Source organism: Mobula hypostoma, chromosome 10 (assembly GCF_963921235.1).
Source record: "Mobula hypostoma chromosome 10, sMobHyp1.1, whole genome shotgun sequence".
Lineage (NCBI taxonomy): Eukaryota > Metazoa > Chordata > Chondrichthyes > Myliobatiformes > Myliobatidae > Mobula > Mobula hypostoma.
The window spans coordinates 132,618,880-132,639,770 of record NC_086106.1 but is presented as its reverse complement, the minus strand read 5'-3'; the positions used below and the strand labels follow the sequence as shown (position 1 = coordinate 132,639,770).

Sequence of the window (20,891 nt, the reverse complement as noted above, 5' to 3'; positions counted from 1 at the left end):
CACGGGATGTTTCGTTTTTGTTTTTCACACCATTCTCTGTAAACTCTAGAGACTATTTTTGTGCATGATCTACTCAAACCACCCTGTCCAACACCAATAATCATTCCACAGTCAAAGTTTCTTCGATCACATTTCTTCCCTATTCTGATGTTTGGTCTGAACAACTGAACCTCTTGACCATGTCTGCATGCTTTTATGCATTGAGTGGCTGCCTCGTGATTGGCTGATTAGATCTTTACATTAACATGCAGGGTACAGGTGTACCTAATAAAGTGGTCACAAGTTCTGGTAACCACACTGAGGACAATCGCCCTTCTCCTCTCCCAGTGTGTTGAAGTCAGGTGGGAAAAGGCTCAGAACGGGTGAAAGGATGAATCCCAGGGACCTGCTCATTGGACACACCTATCGGGCTGCCTGGAACCTCTAGCCCAGGATCTGCTCAGACTGCACCAGGCAGGGAACTGCAGTCAATGATTCAATGATGGGTGGCACGGTGGTGTAGTGGTTAACGCAGCACGTAGCAGCACCAGTGATCAGGTTCAGTTCCTGCCACCACCCGTAGGGGCTTTGTATGTTCTCCCTGTGACTGCGTGGCATTCCTGCAGGTGCTCTGGTTTTCTGGTATGTCCAAAGATATACTGGTTGGTTGGTTTATTGCATTGTATACTGTCCCCTGATTAAGCTGAGATTAAATCGGGGTGGTGTGGCTCAAAGGGTTGTATCTCAATAAATAAATAAATGTGTAGACACCATGTACACCATTACCACTGCAACAATATGGCTTTAACCCTTTGTGGACTGAAATAGGAGTTACTGCTGTACTTTAGACAACTGCTTTGCTAGAATTGTGTCCAGTCTCCAGAGAATACTGGAGATGGCTTCTGTAGTCCATCCTGCCTGCAGTTAGTCACAGGAAACAGACCCTTCAGCCCAACTTGTGCATGCTGACTACTGTCAATGCCACCGAGCAGCCAGCCAGTCACAGCTCGGGTTAGATTGCTGAGCAGACTGATGTGAGGGCAGAAGCAACAGGGTCTACTTCCACGCCTCTATACAGCAAACCTCTAATGAGGAGGGGAGAAGAGGTCAATCTTTAGCCAGGGGATGGTGGATCTGTGGAATTCATTGCCACAGGCAGCTGTGGGGGCCAAGTCATTGGGTATATCCAAAACAGAGGCTGACAGGTTCTTGATTAGTCAGGGTGTCAAAGATTACGGGAGAAGGCAGGTCAATGGAGTTGAGAGGGAAAATAAATCAGTCCTGACAGAATGGCAGAGTAGACTATATGGGTCAAATATCCTAACTCTTCTCCTATGTTCGATAGTTTTATGGTCTCTATCACCTTATACCTGTAACCACTGGTTCTCAGGGGGAGGGGAGCAATACCTCAGCCCCACCCCATCTCCTGGTACTACGCACTTAAACTACACTACCGAGTAACTTAACCAATTAACTTTTTTCGGTGGCCATAAAGGACTTGACAGCCGTGGCTTCCGCTGTCTTACGGCTACAGTATACCCGCTCATGGGGAAGGCTTCGGGGTAAACCCCGAGAAACAGTCCGCAGCTGGAGTCCGATGTTGAACTCAACCTGACTGGTAAACCGTGGCACGCCACTGGCGTATCGGTGCCTGCCGTTCCTTTGGGTTCATCAGGGGCGTGGGGAAGGGAAACCTGCCCCAAGGCCAACAGCTTGATCTCCATATCTTACTGTCCTGACTTGCGTAAAGACAGACAGCTGGGACCTCGATCTATGGTCGAGTCCGACCAACGGAGAGCCTCCACAAAACTTTTTTTTTTCGGCACGTCTTTGAGCTGTGGGTTAAAACGGAGGAAAAAATCCAGCCAGGGAGAACGTGCAAACTCCACATGGACAGCAGTCCGGGTCGCAATCGAACTGCGTCCCTGGAACCCTGGGTCAGCGGAACTTGGGGCCGTTCTGCTCTTTCGGCGGACTTGCAGGTCGCCCCAGGCATCCCAGTGAGATGGTCCACCGGTCGTCCCCAGGCAGCATGTTTGCAGAAGCCCGTCAGGTAGATTGGCTGCAAAATACCCCGCTGCTTTCAGGAGAGGCCGGACGCTGTGTCCCGGGTATCTTGGTGGGGAGGCACGGGGTTCCCGGGGAGAAGCGTTCCCATGTGGTCAGAGCACTGTCTGGGGCGGCTGGCACGTACCGGGAATCAGGCACGGGAGGGGCGTAAGTCACACCTCTGCGGGAATAATGGACACCCGGGGGGTAGGCACTGGACACCCGGAGAGACCGGACATTGGACACCAGGGGGTCACTGGACACCGGAGAAACAGGGCACCCTGACATTGGACACGCGGGGACACTGGACGTCCCGGACATTGGACACCAGGGGGGTCACTGGACACCGGAGAAACCGGGCGCCCTGACATTGGACACTCGGGGACGCTGGACGTCCCAGATATTGAACATCCAGACACACCGGGCACTGGGCACCCAGCGGCTTGGCCCCGCTGTCTGCCTCTGTTGGGGAGTCGTGATCTCCCAGATCCCACCGTTACGTTCGAGGGGTCCTGGTCATTCACAGCTCTGTCCGTAGACACCACCAACTCTTCCCCACCCACACCCACACCCACCACCCCGGTAGAGCCCGACCCTCTCAGCCTTTACCCCGGTCTGTGGCCAACTCTGTCCACACAACTTGGTCTGTGCAGAGGCCAGGCTGAACCGGACCTCGCCTCGGCATGGCACGGAAAGGGCACTGTCCTCTCCCCACGGGAAGCCGGTGAGTGTAGTGGAAGGGAAGGCGGGGGGGTCAAACCTGGTCGCCTCCGGCGTCGCTTTTTCAACCCAAAGATCCGGACCTTGGAGAAGACGGCGAACCAGTGTTTCTCGCAGATGCCTTTGCTTTCACTGGGGCTGCTGATTCTCCGCGAGGGGATCGATCGGTCTCTGTGCTCTCTGGCGAGTCTCTTCTGCCTGATCAGGGAGCTGGCGATGGCTGCAGCCATTGCAACGCAGCGGGACAGGAGGCAGCAGGGCTTCCGACTCAGACAAGCGCCGGGCGAAGAGCAAATCTGGTCTTGAAATCAGTCTTCAAATCTTCAGTCACCATCGTCTCCCGAAGAGCGCCGGGGCCGGTCTGCTGCAGGGAGACATCGTTACCACTGCGAGCCAGCGCCGTTTTGTTGGGGTCCACTCTTCTCCGACACACCGAGAGCCATCGCCAATATTTCTCGGCGGGTTCAATACTCCGGGCAAGTCCGAAGGAACTCACTCCGCGCCCCTCCTCTCACCGCTGCCCGCTCATCTCCAAACACCTGTTAAACCAGCTGCCGCCTGTCTACCTCCTCGCTCACCTCCGGGTGAGCCCGCTCCGGGATTAACAGCTTCCCCCGCTCCTACACGATGTAGAAAGACCCGCCGCCGTGAGCAGCCGGTTAGAGAGCCGGTGATCCGTACACCAGGTGGAGACGCGACCAGTCTCCCTTCACGTCCCAATAATAAATATATTCAAACACATATATAAATATATTAAACAGACACACACACACACACAACCGCAGTACTGGCGTCAAAGTCACACAGCTAGACGTGTCGCGTACGGGTTGCTAGCGAGCGGAGCCAGCGAGCCCGAACCCCAGACTGGGTGATCTTGGGGACTTGGCGAGTCTGACACCGCACAACAGCAGACGGAACGTGCTCAGCGCCCGATCCCAGGCATCTCCCTGCGTCGCAGAGTTGTCAGTCTGCGACTGGTGCGAGCACAGACCCAGGTGCTCCTCGGAGGGGAGAGGAGGGGAGGGGAGGGGGAGGGAGAGCGGTGTGTTGGTTTTTCACTAAATCCATGCGAAGATGAGCCGCGATTGCAGGAACCGTTATTACACCTCAACAATCAGCTTCTTGAACCAGACAGGATAATTTCACGCAACTTCTCTCATATCAACTCTGGAATGTTCCCACAGTCTATGGACTCGCTTTCAAGGACTCTTCATCTCATGTTCTGGAAATTTATTTATTTATTATTATGACTATTAATATTATGATTATTATTACTATTTCTTTCTTTTTGTTTTGGCACATTGATTGTCCGCCGTGTGTGTGTGTGTGTGTGTGTGTGTGTGTGTGTGTGTGTGTGTGTGTGGTCTTTCATTGATCCTATGGCGTTTCTTTATAATTACTGTGAATGCTCATAAGAAAACGAATGGGCCAAGTACGTCTTCGATAATAAATTTACTTTGAACTCTGAAGCCACCGAGACTGAACACGAAGTCGGGATGGTGCCCCGGTCACCTTTCACCCACTTTAATGTAACCAGCAGAGACTAACGCCAGGAGCAGAGAGCATCAGTTAGAGTAACTGACAGAGTTCGGGAGCAACTCAGCAGGTCAGGCAGCATCTATCCGTCAGGATGAAGGGACTCCACCTGAAACTCGACTGTTCATTCCCTTCCACAGATTCTGCCAGACCTGCTGAGTTCCTTGAGCACTTAGGATTTCCAGCATAGCGCACAACCTCAGAATAAAGCAGAGTTCCCAAACTTTCTTTATGCCATGGATCCCTAACTGAGGGATTATGAACTCTGGATGGGAACCCCTGGGATAGTTAGAACAGAAAACATGAGGAATTCCTTTAGTGAATCTGTGGAATTCATTGCCAGTAACAGCTTTGGAAGCCAAATCATTGTGTATATTTAAAGCAGTGGTTAATATGATCTTGATTATTTATTTATTTGTTTATCTATTTCTTGATTGAGATAGTGCGGAATACGCCATAAGACATAGGAGAACAATTAGGCTATTTGGCCCATCAAGTCTCTCCTACCATTCAATCATTAATGGTTGATCCTTCTTTCCCCTCCTCAGCCCCACCCCCCGGCTTTCTCCCTATAATCTTTGATGCTGTGGCCAATCAAGAACTTTTCATCCACCTCAAATGCACCCAACAAACTGGCCTCCTTAGATGTCTGTAGTAACAAATTCCACAAATTTACCATCCTTGGCTCAAGAAATTCCTCCTCATCTCTGCTTTAAATGGATGCTGCTCAATCCTGAGGCTGTGACCCCTCTTGTCCCAAGCTCCCCTACCATGGCAAATATCCTTTCCACATCTACTCTGTCTAGGCTTTTCAACATTCTAAATGTTTCAATGAGATTCCCCCCCCCCCATCCTTCTGAATTCCAGCGAGTACAAACCCAGAGCCATCAAGCTTTCCTCATATGATAACCCTTTCATCCCTGGAATCATCCTTGTGAACCTCCTCTGAACTCACTCCAATGCCAGCACATCTTTTCTTAGATTAGGAGCCCAAAACTGTTCACAATACTCAAGGTGAGGCCTCACCAGTGCCTTATAGAGCCTCAGCATCACATCCCTGCTCTTATATTCTGGACCTCTTGAAATGAATACTAACATTGCATTTGCCTTCCTCACCACTGACCCTACCTGCAAGTTAACCTTTAAGATGTTCTGCACAAGGACTCCCAAGTCCCGTTGCATCTCAGATTTTTCGATTTTTCTCCCTATTTAGAAAATAGTCTGCACATTTATTTCTACTACCAACGTGCAAGACAATGAATTTTCCAACATTGTATTTCATTTGCCACTTTCTTGCCCATTCTCCTAATCTGTGTAAGTCCTTCTGCAGCCTACCTGTTTCCTCAACAAAACCTGCCCCTCCACCAATCTTCATATTCTCTGCAAACCCGGCAACAAGGCCATATATTCCATCATCTAAATCATTGATATACAGCATAAAAAGAAGTGGTCCCAGCACTGAACCCTGCAGAAAACGACTAGTCACCAGCAGCCAACCAGAAAAAAATATTCTCACTCTCAGCTTCCTACCAATCAGCCAATGCTTTAAACATGCTAGTAACTTTCTTATAATACCAAGGGCTCTTAACTTGTTAAGCAGCCTCATATGTGGCACCTTGTCAAAGGCCTTCTGAAAATCCAAATATTCAACTTCCACTACATCCCCTTTATCTATCCTGCTTGAAATCTCAAAGAATTCCAACAGGTTTGCCAGGCAAGAGTTTCCCTTAAGAAAACCATGTTGACTTTGTCCTATCCTGTCCTGTGTCACCAAGTACTCCATAACCTCATCCTTAACAATTAACTACAACACCTTCCCAACCACTGAGGTCAGGTTAACTGGTCTATAATTTCCTTTCTGCTGCCTCCCTCCTTCCTTAAAGAGTGGAGTGCCATTTGCAATTTTTAGTCATCTGGAACCAAGCCAGAGTCTAATGATTTGTCGAAGATCATTACTAATGTCTCCATGGTCTCTACCACTTCCTCTTTCAGAACCCTATGGTGCAGTTCATCTGGTCCAGGTGACTTATGCACCTTTAGGTCTTTCAACTTTTTGAGCACCTTCTCCCTTGTAGTAATAACTAAATTCCCATCTCTTACCTCACACCCTTCAACATCTGACACACTGCTAGTGTCTTCCACAGTGAAGACTGATGCTAAATACTCAATTAATTCATCTGCCATCTCCTTGTCCCCAGTTATTATTTCTCCGGCCTCATTTTCTTACTTTCATATTTCATCTTTTCCCTCCTAATAATTCTTTTAGTTGCCTTCTGTAGGTCTTTAAAAGCTTCCCAATCTTCTATCTTCACACTAATTTTTGAATTGCTGTATGCCCTCTCTTTTACTTTCAGATTAGCTTTCACTTCCCTTGTCAGCCATGTTTGTACTATTTTGCCATTTGAGTATTTCTTTGTTTCTGGAATACATCTATCCTGCACCTTCCTCATTTTTCCCAGAAATCCAAGCCAATGCTGCTTTGCTGTCATCTCCTTCCAAGTTACTTTGGCCAACTCCTCTCTCATACCACTTTAATTTCCTTTACTCCACTGAAAGACTACTATGTCAGACTTTACTTTCTCCCTATTAACTTTCAAGTTGAACTCAATCATATTGTGATCACTGTCTCCTGAGGGTTCCTTTACCTTAAGCTCCTGAATTGCCTTCAGTTCATTAAATAAGACCCAATCCAGTATAGGTGATCCACTGTAGGCTCACGATAAACTGCTCTAGGCATTCAAAATATTCACTCTCTTGGGATCCATTACCAACCTGATTTTCCCAATCTACCTGCATGTTAAAATCTCCCATGACTATCATAACATTGTCTTTTGACATGTCTTTTCAATTTCCCATTGTAATCTATAGTTCACTTCCCCGTTACCATTTGGAGGCCTGCAGGGTCCTTTTGCCCTTCCTGTTACTTAACTCAACCCATAAGAATTCAATATTTTCTGATTCTATGTCACGTCTTTCTACCGATTTGAATCCATTCTTTACCAGCAGAGCCATGCCTCCCCCTCTGCTGAACTTTCTGTCCCTCTGACACAATGTATAACTTTGAACTTTCAGCTCCCAACTATAAACGTCCTTCAGCCACGATTCAGTGATGGCCACAACATCATACCCGACAATCTGTAAAAGTGCAACAGGATTATCCACCCTATTTCTAACACTCCGTGCATTGAGATATAACACTTTGTGCACTGTATTTGCTACCCTTTTTGATGCTGTATCCCTAATGCACTGCTAGCTGCAATTTTGTCCTATCATCTGCCTGCTCTTCCTGACAGTCTGACTGCATGCTATCATTGCTTTTTTACCATCCATCCTATCCTGAATCCTTCCACTCCAGCCCTTCGAGCCATACTGCCCCAGCAACCCCTCAAACCCAATTAATCCTAACCTAATCACAGAACCATTTACAATGACTAATTAACCTACCCAGTATGTCTTTGGACTGGGGCAGGAAACTGGAGTACCGGAGGATATACCTGTGCAGCTGACAGGGAGGACGTACAGAGATCCTTACAGAACAGCGTTGGAATTGAACTCCAAACTCCAGAGAACCCCGAGCTGCAATAGCATCGTGTTGACTCCTGTACCATGCCACCATTTGGCTGGAAGATGAATGTGAGAACAATGGATAGATATGTAAATGTGTAGGCAGAATGGATTAGTTTAATTGGCCATTTGATTACTAATTTAATTGGTTCAGCACAACATTATGGGCCAAAGGGCCTGTTCCTGTGCTGTACTAGTCTGTGTTCTGTATTTTAAAGATGCGTATGATCTTTCCATAGGTCCATAAGGCAGATTACGCCATTCAACCCATCAAGTCTACTCTACCATTCCATCATGTCTGATTTATCATCCTGCTCAACGCCATTCTTCTGCTCTCACCCTTTGATACTCTGACCTAATCAAGAGCCCATCAATCTCTGCTTTAAATATATACAATGGCTTGGCCTCCACAGCCATCTCTGGCAATGAATTCCAGAGAGGAAGGTTCACCATCCTCTTGCTAAAGAATTTTATTTCCTCATCTCTGTTCTAAATGGATGTCCCTCTCTTCTGAGGCTGTGCCCTCTGGTCCTAGACTCCCCCACTATAGAAGACATGACTTCATTCACAAGATCTATTCAGTTTCCTGAAAATATATCAGTTTTAATAAATTCTGTCGATTTTAATCTTTCATCATTATGTGCCATGTTGTATGACGTGGGCGATCATAGTCTTTCCACGACCATGACTGTTCTTGGCAAATTTTTCTACAAAAGTGGTTTGCCATTGCCTTCTTCTGGACACTGTCTCAGAGATTGTCTGCCTCGTGTGAGTGGTTGCATAAGCAGGAATTGACATATGCACCAGCTGCTCCCAGGGCTTCACATGATCCTGATCGGGGGTGGGGGGCTAAGCAGGTGTACACCTTACCCAAGGGTAACCTGCAGGCTAGTAGAGGGAAGGAGCATCTTGCAGCTCCTTTGGTAGAGACTTAACTCCATCCTGCCACTGAAAGGTTTTAATCTAACATTATTTTTAAAAATTAATTACTTCCTTTAATGCATTTCAAATGATATTATCCTGCAAAGGAGCAGAACCCTAATTCTGATTGCAAATCCTGTTTCATATTCACATCATCACCTTTCACTCATCATTCCGACTCGTCGTTCCATGCTGATGTTACCTCTGCTTCCCTCACTCGCTGGCTCCGGCTGTGTGTTCAACAGCTTCCCACACTATTTTTAAAACTTTGTTTAGAAATACAGTGTGGAACAGGCCCTTCTGGCCTTTCAAGTCACACAGCCTAGCAACCCCCGATTTAACCCTCAGCTAATCACGAGACAACTTACAATGGCCAAGTAAGTGGTACATCTTTGGACTGTGGGAGGAAATCCAAGCACCTGGGAGCAAATTCACATGCACATGGGAAGGATGTGCAAACGTTCTTACAGAGAATTAACTCCAAACTCTGATGCCCTGAGCTGTAGTAGAGTTGTGTTAGCCACTACGATATATGAAAAAGTCTCTGCTCTCTGGGTTTAATCCTTTACATTGAATCTCATTTTGTTGGTATTGCCTCAAACAGGAACTTGAAATTCCTTGGCATTATGATATCAGAGGATCTGTCCTGGGACCAGTAGTAACTGCCACTACAAAGAAGGCACTCATGAAGTTCGCACAGATTCAGCATGTAATCTAAAACCTTGATAAGCTTCGATAGACGCAGAGTGGAGAGTATCCTGATGGTTGCGTGACAGCCTGATGTGGAAACACCAAAGCCCAAGAACAGAAAAACCTACAGAAACTAGTGGATACAGCCCAGTGCATCACAGACAAAATCCTCCCCATCATTGAGCACAACTACAAGGAGCACTGCCACAAGAAAACATTATCAAGGGCCCCCACCATCCAAGCCATGCTCTCGTCTTGCAGCTGCCATCGGGAAGGAGGTACAGGAGCTTCAGGACCCACATCACCAGGTTCATGAACAGTTATTACCCCACAACAATCAGGTTCTTGAACCAGCGTGGATAGTTTCACTTACCCCAACACTGCACTGATTCCACAACCTATGGACTCACAAGGACTCTTCAACTTATATTCTCAGTATTATTTACTTACTTATTTATTATTATTACATTTTAATTTTTTCTTAGCTCAAGCTGGTAAAACCTAAGGTATTGTCAAACACACTCATTTGTCAATCGTTACGAACTTTGTACTAGTATACGAGTTTAGTATTGTGGCTTTCTGGAGATTTACATAAATATTGCAGTGTAGACTAATTGTTTAATTTTATAGTTTAGTGATTTGGGGATGATACCAGTTGTAGATATTACTATCGGGACAACGTATACCCTGTTCATGTTCCAAAGTCTTTCAATTTCCTCTTTTAATTCAGCATATTTCTGGTGTTTTTCTGTATGTTATGTGTGTTTGGAGTGGCTATATCTGTTAAGTAAGTTGTTCTTGCTTGCTTGTCCTGTAATATCATTTCTGGTCGGTTATTACGGATTGCCTATCTGTAGTAACAGATTGGTTGTAATATAATTTGTAGGACTCTAACTCTAAAACTGGATCTGTTCCCTCTAATTTGTAATGACCAGTGTGCTCAAAAATCTTTGTGCTGTGCAATGTTTTGCCCAGTGATAACAACATGTGCGCACTAAATTTTAAATTTTATATATAGAGGTATTCATTTTAACAGCCAGCAAAACACCGTCGATAAGAACTTTGATCTCCTCTGGCTTCCATCTCACTCTCACAAATACACTTAGCAGACCTGTAGCAGGTACTGAAGGATTTTCTTGACGAAGTATTTGCAAACTGTCCATATATGATTTACTTGCTAAATGATGCTTTAAGAAGTCAAGTTTCCAAATATCACTCCACTTCTTCTCACTTGCAAATAGTGAAGCAATAATTTCTTCAATGAAGTACAGTATAAATAAATTATTTCTAAAATCTTCAGACAAATCATCACAAACTCCTTGTTGTTAACACCGTCTGCATCAGAAACCAGAAAGGAAATGTGATAGAATACAACAGTGAAATATACATGGCAACGAGGTAGAGGGTGACAACATTTTATGCGCAGTTTAAATTCCTTAGAGTGCTAGTAGCAAAATATGTGTACACGCGCACGTTCCCCTAGAGGGAACATTGTGCCGCTTGTATTTATAGTAATTTATGGAGTTGGAAGAGATTTGGTATGTCAACAAAAACACTCAAAAAATTCTATAGTTGTACCGTGGAGAGCATTCTGACAGGCTGCATCACTGTCTGGTATGGGGGAGGCTACTGCACAAGACTGAAAGAAGCTGCAGAGGTTTGTAAATTTAGTCAGCTCCATCGTGGGTACTAGCCTACAAAGTACCCAGGACATCTTTAGGGAGCGGTGTCTCAGAAAGGCAGCGTCCATTATTAAGGACCTCCAGCACCCAGGGCATGCCCTTTTCTCACTGTTACCATCAGGTAGGAGATACAGAAGCCTGAAGGCACACACTCAGCGATTCAGGAACAGCTTCTTCCCCTCTGCCATACGATTCCCATATGGACATTGAACTCATGAACACTACCTCACTTTTTTTAGTATATATTATTTCTGCATTTTGCACAATTTTTAGTCTATTCAATATATGTACACTGTAATTGTTTTACTTAAACATAGAACATAGAATAGTACAGAACAGTACAGGCCCTTTGGCCCACAATGTTGTGCCGACCCTCAAACCTTGCCTCCCATATAACCCCCCACCTTAAATTCCTCCATATACCTGTCTAGTAATCTCTTAAATTTCACGAGAGTATCTGCCTCCACCACTGACTCAGGCAGTGCATTCCACGCACCAACCACTCTCTGAGTAAAAAACCTTCCTCTAATATCCCCCTTGAACTTTCCACCCCTTACCTTAAAGCCATGTCCTCTTGTATTGAGCAGTGGTGCCCTGGGGAAGAGGCACTGGCTGTCCACTCTATCTATTCCTCTTAATATCTTGTACACCACTATCCTGTCTCCTCTCATCCTCCTTCTCTCCAGAGAGTAAAGCCATAGCTCCCTTAATCTCTGATCATAATGCATACTTTCTAAACCAGGCAGCATCCTGGTAAATCTCCTCTGTACCCTTTCCAATGCTTCCACATCCTTCCTATAGTGAGGCGACCAAAGCTGGACACAGTACTCCAAGTGTGGCCTAACCAGAGTTTTATAGAGCTGCATCATTACATCGCGACTCTTAAACTCTATCCCTTGACTTATGAAAGCTAACACCCCATAAGCTTTCTTAACTACCCTATCTACCTGTGAGGCAACTTTCAGGGATCTGTGGACATGTACCCCGAGATCCCTCTGCTCCTCCACACTACCAAATATCCTGCCATTTACTTATACTCTGCCTTGGAGTTTGTCCTTCCAAAGTGTACCACCTCACACTTCTCCGGGTTGAACTCCATCTGCCACTTCTCAGTCCACTTCTGCATCCTATCAATGTCTCTCTGCAATCTTTGACAATCCTCTACACTATCTATAACACCACCAACCTTTGTGTCGTCTGCAAACTTGCCAACCCACCCTTCTACCCCCACATCCAGCTCGTTAATAAAAATCATGAAAAGTAGAGGTCCCAGAACAGATCCTTGTGGGACACCACTAGTCACAGTCCTCCAATCTGAATGTACTCCCTCCACCACCACCCTCTGCCTTCTGCAGGCAAGCCAATTCTGAATCCACCTGGCCAAACTTATTTATTTTATTATTATTATTATTTTATTTTTCTTCTTCTATATTATGTATTGCAATGAACTGCTGCTGCGAAGTTAACAAACTTCACGACACATGCTGATTCTGATTCTGATTCTGGTGTGGTTTATGAGTTAGTATTTTAAAACAAGATTTTGGTGAGTGACGTTTGCCATTTGATTGTGCCTACGTAATTAATCAGATTGAGTTAAACTCCTGCAGGATCCTGTATTGTGTTGGATTCTTGCTGGTTTCTCTTGGCATTTTCTGCATTTATTGTCTTGAATCTGTTGGTCTTTTATAATGTACTTTTGATTTTTTTTATTTCACCACTTGGTCCTGTATTGCTATAAGGAAGCCTACTGTTTCTGGGAAGAGGTCTCCAACTCTGAGCCAGGTGATCAATGCTTCCTTGTTGACATCTGGTTTGCTCAGATCATGGGGATGTCTTCCATGGAGGGTCATGATCTTCTGCTAACTTTTTCTTCTACAGTGATAATTTCTTCATTTTTCTGGGTTGTGCTCTCATTTAAGTGTAGCAGTGTGTACTTCTTGTCAGAGTTGCATATGCTCGCGTGATGTGCTGAATCCTGTTTTTGTCGATGAAAACATATCCTTAGAAGTTTTATCTGAATATTGTGTAAATTTTTTATGTCTGTTATTCCTTGTCCTCCTTCTGTCCTAGGTAGTGTTAATCTAAGCATGTTTGAGCGTGTATAGTGTTTTCTAAAATGTGTTATTTCAGTTATTTTTCTTTGTAGGTTTTTCTGATTGGTTTCAGAGCAAGGCATTATGCCAAAAGAATATGGTAATATGGGTATAACGAAAGTGTTATTGCATTTATTATATTTTTTACGATTGAGGTCTACTTGGAAGATGGAAGCCTTGAAGATAATTCTGTCGAAAGTTTTCCTTTCATCAAAATTTGACCTATTTTCCTTGCTTGCTGATATCCCAGATACTTATATGTGTCATATCCATCGTTGTATTATACCCTGCTGCTCTGTTTTATACCCTATGAGCTTTATTGCATCTTTATCATTATTATTGCTATTTGTATTAGCATAGACGTTTACTTTTTTGCACATTTTTGTCAGTCTTTGTGTGTAATTTTTGTTTGTTCTACTGTGAATGCCCACAAGAAAATGAATCTCAGGGTTGGACATGCTGACAGATGTGCACATTGATAATACATTTACTTTCAACTTTGAAACACTGGAAACATTAATTTCCACTAATGTGCCCCAATGATTCCACAAACTCAAACTTTCTTTTAAATCTAATTCTAAATAAAAGGATAAGAGGCAAGCAGCCTCAATTATCATAAGTTCAAAAAGCCATGATCATCATTGGAACACATATAAGATGCTGGAGGAACTCAGCAGGTCGGGCAGCATCTGTGGAGTAGGAAAAAGTCGATGATTCAGGGTGAGACTCTTCATCAGGACTGGAAATGGGTCATCTTTTTCTGTTCAAGTACCCATCCTGACATGTCTGTCTATGGCCTCCTCCACTGCCAAACTCAGTGTGGCAGAGCGAAACTTCATATTCTATTTTGGTAGTCTCCAGCCTGATGGTATGATCCTCAATTTCTCCAACTTCATGTAATTCATTTCCCTTCTGTCCTTCTCCTTTTTTCTATTAGTGATTCAGCTTGCCCTCTCATCCCTTCTCACCTGCCCCCTACCTCCCTCTTTTTTTCTTCCATTGACCACCGACCTCTTCTATTAGATTCTTTTTCTCTTCAGCCATTGACCTCTTTTACTTACCCCGTCCCAGCCTCTCACTTCATCCCCCCTCCCCATTGCCTTGTCTCAAATATCACCTGCCAGCTTGCGTTCTTTCCCCTCCCTCCACTTTTTTATTCCGGCTTCTTCTGTTTCCCTTTCCAGGTGAGGGGCAAGGTATGTGGGGGGGGGGGGGGATAAAGTGATAACATTTATCCCTTTATTTCTCTTCATAAATGCTGGCTGAATGCTGAGTTACTCCAGCATTTTGTGTGGATTTCCAGCACCTGCAGAATTATTTGTGGCTAGTATGGGAGGGAAGGGTTAGATTGATCTTAGAGTAGGTTAAAATATCGGCACAACATTGTGGGCTGAAAGGCTTGTAATGTTCTGTGTTCTATGCTCTATGTTCTTGAGAATCCAGATGAACAGTGTGAAAAACGTCCAAGTCTTGCAAGTGGGATCCAGAGACCTGGAACATTAGTAGCTTTTGACAGAGAATTAGATAATTTGCTTGAGGAGGGAGAACTGGAACTATTTCAGACATGACGAGATGAACAAACTCCTTTTGTGTTAATTTATATAAAATGTGACAGTGTAAGTTTTCACAAACACCTTCACAAGTCACTGATGGGAAGATATGGTGAAAATGGACTGGGCTCATGTCCATTGCCTCCAGCACAGATCCTCAAAATGATCATTTAAGTCAAGATGTCTTATTTTAGAAAATTAAAAGCAACAACATTGTCCCATTACAGAATGTAAAAATCAAACACTTCTTGAGAATAAACCAGGAGAGCTAGTAACAAGAATTTCTTCATTCTAAGAATGATGCACAAGCTATTAAATACTTGACATTTATCTTGATTACATTATGAATGAATTTTAATGAGCCAAGGACGTTCTTAGTGTAATAATGATGGAACAATCAGTAATTCTATCTCATATGATTGTTTTCAATCCCCTTTGTTGTCTCGCGTCTCCCTCTCCTTACCATTTTTACAAAGAAATAAAATAATAGCTTTTTTGTCACATGTATATCAAAATATTGAAACATTCATGTTAACAAACAGCACAGTTAGAGGATGTGCTGGGGGCAGCCCACAAGGTTCGTCATGCTCTGGTGCCAACAGAACAGTCCCACAACTCACTGAGACTATAAGACACAGGATCAGATTCAGGCCATTCATCCTATCGAGTCCAATCTGCCATTCCATCATGTCTAATTTATTATTTCCTTCAACCCCACTCTTCTGCCTTCTCCCTAATGAGGTGGCACGGTAGTGTAGCGGTTAGCACAATGCTTCACAGTACCAGAGACTCGGGTTCAATTCCCGCTACTGCCTGTAAGAAATTTGTACGTTCTCCCCATGACTGCCTGGGTTTCCTCCCAAAGACGTACGGGTTGGTTGGTTATTTGGCCATTGTAAGCTGTCCTGTGATTAGGCTAGGGCTAAATCGTGGGTTGCTGGGCAGCGCAGCTCGAGGCGCTGGAAGAGCCTATTCTCCACAGTAACTCAATAAATACATAAATAAATAAATAACCTTTGATACCCTTACTAATCAAGAACCTATCGACTTAAATACACCCAATGACTTGGTCTAAACAGCTGTCTGTGGCAATGAATTCCTCCTCATCTCTGTTCTAAATGGATGTCTCTCTATTCTGAGGCTGTACCCTTTGGTCCTAGACTCCCCCACTAAAGCAAACACCCTCTCCACATCCACTCTATCTAGGCCTTTCAACATTTGATAAGTTTCGATGAGATCTCCTTCATTCTTCTAAACTCCAGTGAATACAGGTCCAGAGCATCAAATGGTACTCTACAGTAATCCTTTCATTCCTGGGATCACTCTTGTGAACCTCCTCTGGGCCCACTCCAATACCAGCTCAGTTTTTCATGGATAAGGTGTCCAAAACTACTCCTAATACTCCAAGTGCGGCCTGATCAATGCTTTATAAATCCTCAGCATCACACCTGTGCTTTTATATTTGAATCCTCTCAAAATGAATGCTAACATTGTATTTGCCTTCCTTACAACCAACTTAACCTGTGAGTTGACATTTAGGGAATCCTGCACAAGGACTCCCAAGTCCTCTTGCACCTCTGATTTTTGACTGTTTTCTTCATTTAGAAAATAGATCTACCAAAGTGCATGAAAATACATCTCCCTACACTATTTTCCATCTGCCACTTCTTTGTCTATTCTTTCAATCTGTCTAAGTATTTCTGCAGATTCTCTGCTTCCTCAACACCACCTGTCCCTCCACCTATCTTCATATCATCTGCAAACTTTGTCACAAAGCCATCAATTCCATCATCCAAGTCACTGATATATAATGTGTAAAGAAGCATCCCAACATCAACCCCTGCAGAACACCACTGGTCACCAGCAGCTATACAGAAATAATCCTAACCTGTATGCCTTTGGAATGTGGGAGGAAATTGGAGCACCCGGCAGAAACCTAAATGGTTACAGGAGAACATACAAACTCTTTACAGAGAGTGGTGGAATAGAAACCAGGTCGCTGGTGCTATAATAGTATCACGCTAACTGCTACTCTACCACGTCACCCAAATCTTGTACATCTCTATCAAGTCACTTCTCACCCTTCTTCACTCCAAAAAGAAAAGCCCTAGCTCTCTCAACCTATCCTCATAAAACATGCTCTCTAATCCAGGCAGCATCCTGGTAAATCTCCTCAGCATCTTCTCTAAAGCTTCCACATCCTTCTTATAATGCGGTGACTAGTAATGAACATTATAAAGCCTTGCTCCAGTTTCATGCATAGCATTTGGTGTTCACAGTGTTGTCTTCTCTACAAATAGAGATTGACAATGGGAGGACAGATTTGTTAGTCTGCAAGGGGGACCTGAACTTTCACCTGCCTGTCATTGCCTCCAGAGAGATCCAATGTGTTAACCAGCCTCCACAGCCTTCTTACACTGAATCCACGCCAGGACCATCAGACTCAAAAACAGTTACTTTCCCCAAGCAGTAAGGCCGATCAACACCACTAGCCCAACCCTCCACACCCCCAACTACCACTACTTTATCATTTCCTGTCAGAGTCACCTTAAGTACAGACACACCTGTGCCTAGCGTCACATTATGGACACAAAATTAAGACCATTAATCTATGTATATAAGCTATCTTATATACTTATATTTATTGTGTTCTTTGTGCAGCATCAGATCCCACGTAGCAATAATTTTGTTCTCCTTTACACTTGTGTACTGGAAATGACATTAAACAACTTTGAATCTTGATTTTGACAGACTATGATACCAAGTCACAGGGAGAATATACAAACTCCTTACAGACAGCAGTGAGAATTGAACCCCAATCGCTGGCTTTGCAATGGTGAATGCAGACATATTCACAGTGTCTGTGAAATCAATCATTACGTGTTGATGCCAGGATTCCTATCACACCAGCATGTAACGTGAAGCGAGAGGGATCTTTGATGTCTTGAGTTGTTCTGGCAGCTGGCATTGAACTTAACTGTGGTTGGAGAATGTCTGAACTGTGTTGCACTGCATACAGGTTGGTCATGTTCCATCCAACACCACCCTTCCCAACACTCAGCTCTGATGTGTTCAGTCACTTTGAGGGGGAAGAGGGCAAGAGAGCAGAATCATGGTTGGGAAAATGAGAAGGGAGCGGGAAGCATCAGAGAGACATTCTGTAATGATCAGTAAACCAATTCTTTGGAATCAAATGACCTTGCCTGGTGTCTCAGGACTGGGGGTGTCTGCACCTGCGCCATCCCCCGTCCCTGGCACTCCTTCTCTGCCACCTGCCCCACACCCCTCCTGCAGTGCTCCACCATCTTGCTTACTGCTCTGGCTAACAACGGATGGTGCAATCCGTATATTACGATCGAGGAACGTGTTTGCAGACTGCATATTGAACTTTTTACTGTTGGACTTCGGCCACATTCCACCGTGATACAACACTTGGCGGCATGGGAGGTCGTTCCTGCCTGTGGCCATCGAACGTGCAGCTCCTCCCGTGGAGGGTCAGACACCCTGAGCCAAATAGACTGGTCCTTGACTTATTTTCCATATGGCATAGTTTGTATTTTGTTGTTTGATTGTTTGTGGTTTTTGTATTGCTATATTTACGCTCTATTCTTGGTTGGTGTGGCTGTAACGAAACCAAATTTCCCTCGGGATTAATAAAGTATATCTATCTATCTATCTATCTATCTATCATCGCCACTGTCAACATGCTTGGCTCCCGCCAGATTTACAAAGTCGCACTCTGCTCCACGTTGATGGATATAGTACCATACAAAAGACTTAGGTACCCTACCTATATAGAGTGTATATATATCTCCCTGAGACTTTGGCACAGTACTGTACTTATTGTAATTTATAGTTTGTAATTATGTATTGCATTGCACATAATGATACTGCAAAACAACAAATTTCACGACATATGCCAGTGATATTAAATCTGATTGTGATTGTGATTCTGATTCTGCTGATGTGCAGGCAAAGGATAGACTGGTCAGTTCATCAAAGTCCTGCAGAGACATGTGGGCAAGACACCCTATGTCTTTTGCTGTGAGATTTACAGTTGCAGACATTGTCCGGATAAACAATTTGAGGGCTTTTCTGTCAGCATCCAGAAGCTTAATGCAGAGATGTGCTGTTTTAAATTATTCAGAACCCCATGAGGTTTAACTTTATTCAAAAATATAAACTCCTTGGCACATTCTGGCATGGTTTGATTGGTTGGCAACTGAATGATGCTGCAGTTGGGTTCACAAAGATCAAAGTTCAAAGTTCAAAGTAAATTGATTGCCAAAGTACATTATTGTCACCATATACAACCCTGAGATTTATTTTCTTGCTGGCATTTTATAGCGATCAATGAAAGACCGCGAACAACAAAGTTGGACAAACAACCCGTGTGCAAAAAACAACAAACTGCGCAAATGCAAAAAATATATATAATAATGATAATAGATAAATAAGCAATAAATAACAAGAACATGAGTTGAAGAGTCCATTAAAGTGAGTCCATAGCTTATGGATACAGTTCAGTTTTGGGGTGAGTGAAGTTATTGTCTTTGATTCAAGAATCTGATGGTTAAGCAGTAATAACTGTTCTTGAACCTGGTGGAGTGGGACCTGAGACTCCTGTACCTTCTTCCTGGTGGCAGCAGTGAGGAGAGAGCATGACCTGGATGGTGGGGTCTCGTGATGATGTGTGCTGCTTTCCTGTGACAGCGTTCCATGTAGATGTGCTCAATGGTGGGGAAGGCTTTCATCATCATTAGCTGTGCCATATCCATTACTGTTGTTGGCTCTTCCATTCAAGGACATTGCTGTTTCCAATACAGGCCATGATGCAATCAATCAGTATAGTCTCCAGTCAATATTGTTGGTATACAGTCTGTCTGTCTGTCTGTCTGTCTAGGTACCATATCCGATGCGGACTTTGGTGACCATGGTTTTCCATTTAGATCTATTCTTCGTATTTTGAATGACTTCCATTTCCTCGATGTGTAGCCACCTGGCTATGCTTTATACTGACTGTATACAGTCAGTACATCATAATTACCATACTCTCCAGTCAGGTTGGGTGGCTGATTCTTCGTTTGACACGGGAACACCTGGGATGCAGGCCTTGGGAAGTCGGATCCTTCCTCGTCTCTTCTTCTCCTCAGCAGTCGCTCTTCGGGATTCCTCAGAATTCTTGGCTGCTCCGTGGATCAGCGTTCTCCAGCGGTCTCTGTCACAAGCCAGCTGCTGCCGCTCGTTGACCTCAATATCTGCCTGAGAGAGCTGCTGCTTAAGTTGGTCTTTCTACCTCTTACCCTGAGAGAGTTCTCTGTAGTGTACCGCTTGCGGTAACCTGGAGTTGTCCACGTCGCTTGACCAGCAGAGCTGCTTGAGCAGCAAGGTGGCCTCAATTCTTGGAAGTTGTGCCTTCTCTAGGACTTCATTTTTTGGAGACATGAGACTGCCAGCTGATACTCATGATGGATCCCCCTCTCCCCTTAATTTGGGGAAAAGGCATAATCCACATCATCTCTGCCCCTCATAATCAGAAACAACCTATCCTAATCCACACTTGCCATATAATTTCTGATGCCATTATGAGCTTTCACCAATTTAGAATCTCAACCGGAGGACCAGACCTATGCTTTTCTATAAACACCTGAAACTAATGGTATTATGATCACTAGATGAAAAGTATTTCCCTATTCAAACTTCTGTCACCTCACATTCTACCTTGATGTCCCGGTAAAACTTGCAGTGCAAAGGCAGGCCATAGAAATCCGTGCCACGGCAGGTGCGGGAATTCGGAAATGAATGCAGAGAATACAGAAACACTCAGCAGGTCAGGCAGTATCTGTAGAGTGAGAAACAGCTGATGCATCAGTGATGAAGCAGGTGTCACATGCAGATAGGGTCGTTAGGCAAGGTTTTGGCACATTGGCCTTCATAAATCAGAGTCTTGAGTACAGGAGATGGGTGGTTATTTTGAAGTTGTATAAAATGTTGGTGTGGAGGCCTAATTTAGAGTATTGTGTGCATTCTGATCATCTGCCTATAGGAAAGGTATCAATAAGATCGAAAGAATACAGAGGAAATTTGCAAGGGTGTTGCCAAGACTG

The 20,891-nt window shown here is 44.3% G+C and overlaps 1 protein-coding gene across 3 annotated transcripts in view; it reads right to left on the bottom strand.

Annotated features, from left to right (window-relative positions):
• The window catches only part of fgf13a (fibroblast growth factor 13a), a 483,723-nt gene that overhangs the window by 161,203 nt on the left and 301,629 nt on the right, over positions 1 to 20,891 (bottom strand). Inside the window, exon 1 of one of the 3 annotated variants that reach the window (XM_063061172.1) lies at positions 2,789 to 3,452. The exons of the other annotated variants lie outside the window; for them this stretch is intronic. Coding sequence (XP_062917242.1) covers positions 2,789 to 2,978 — 190 coding nt within the window. The 5' untranslated portion in view covers positions 2,979 to 3,452. Of the gene's footprint in view, positions 1 to 2,788; positions 3,453 to 20,891 lie in introns of those variants that run through there. 3 annotated transcript variants of the gene reach the window in all.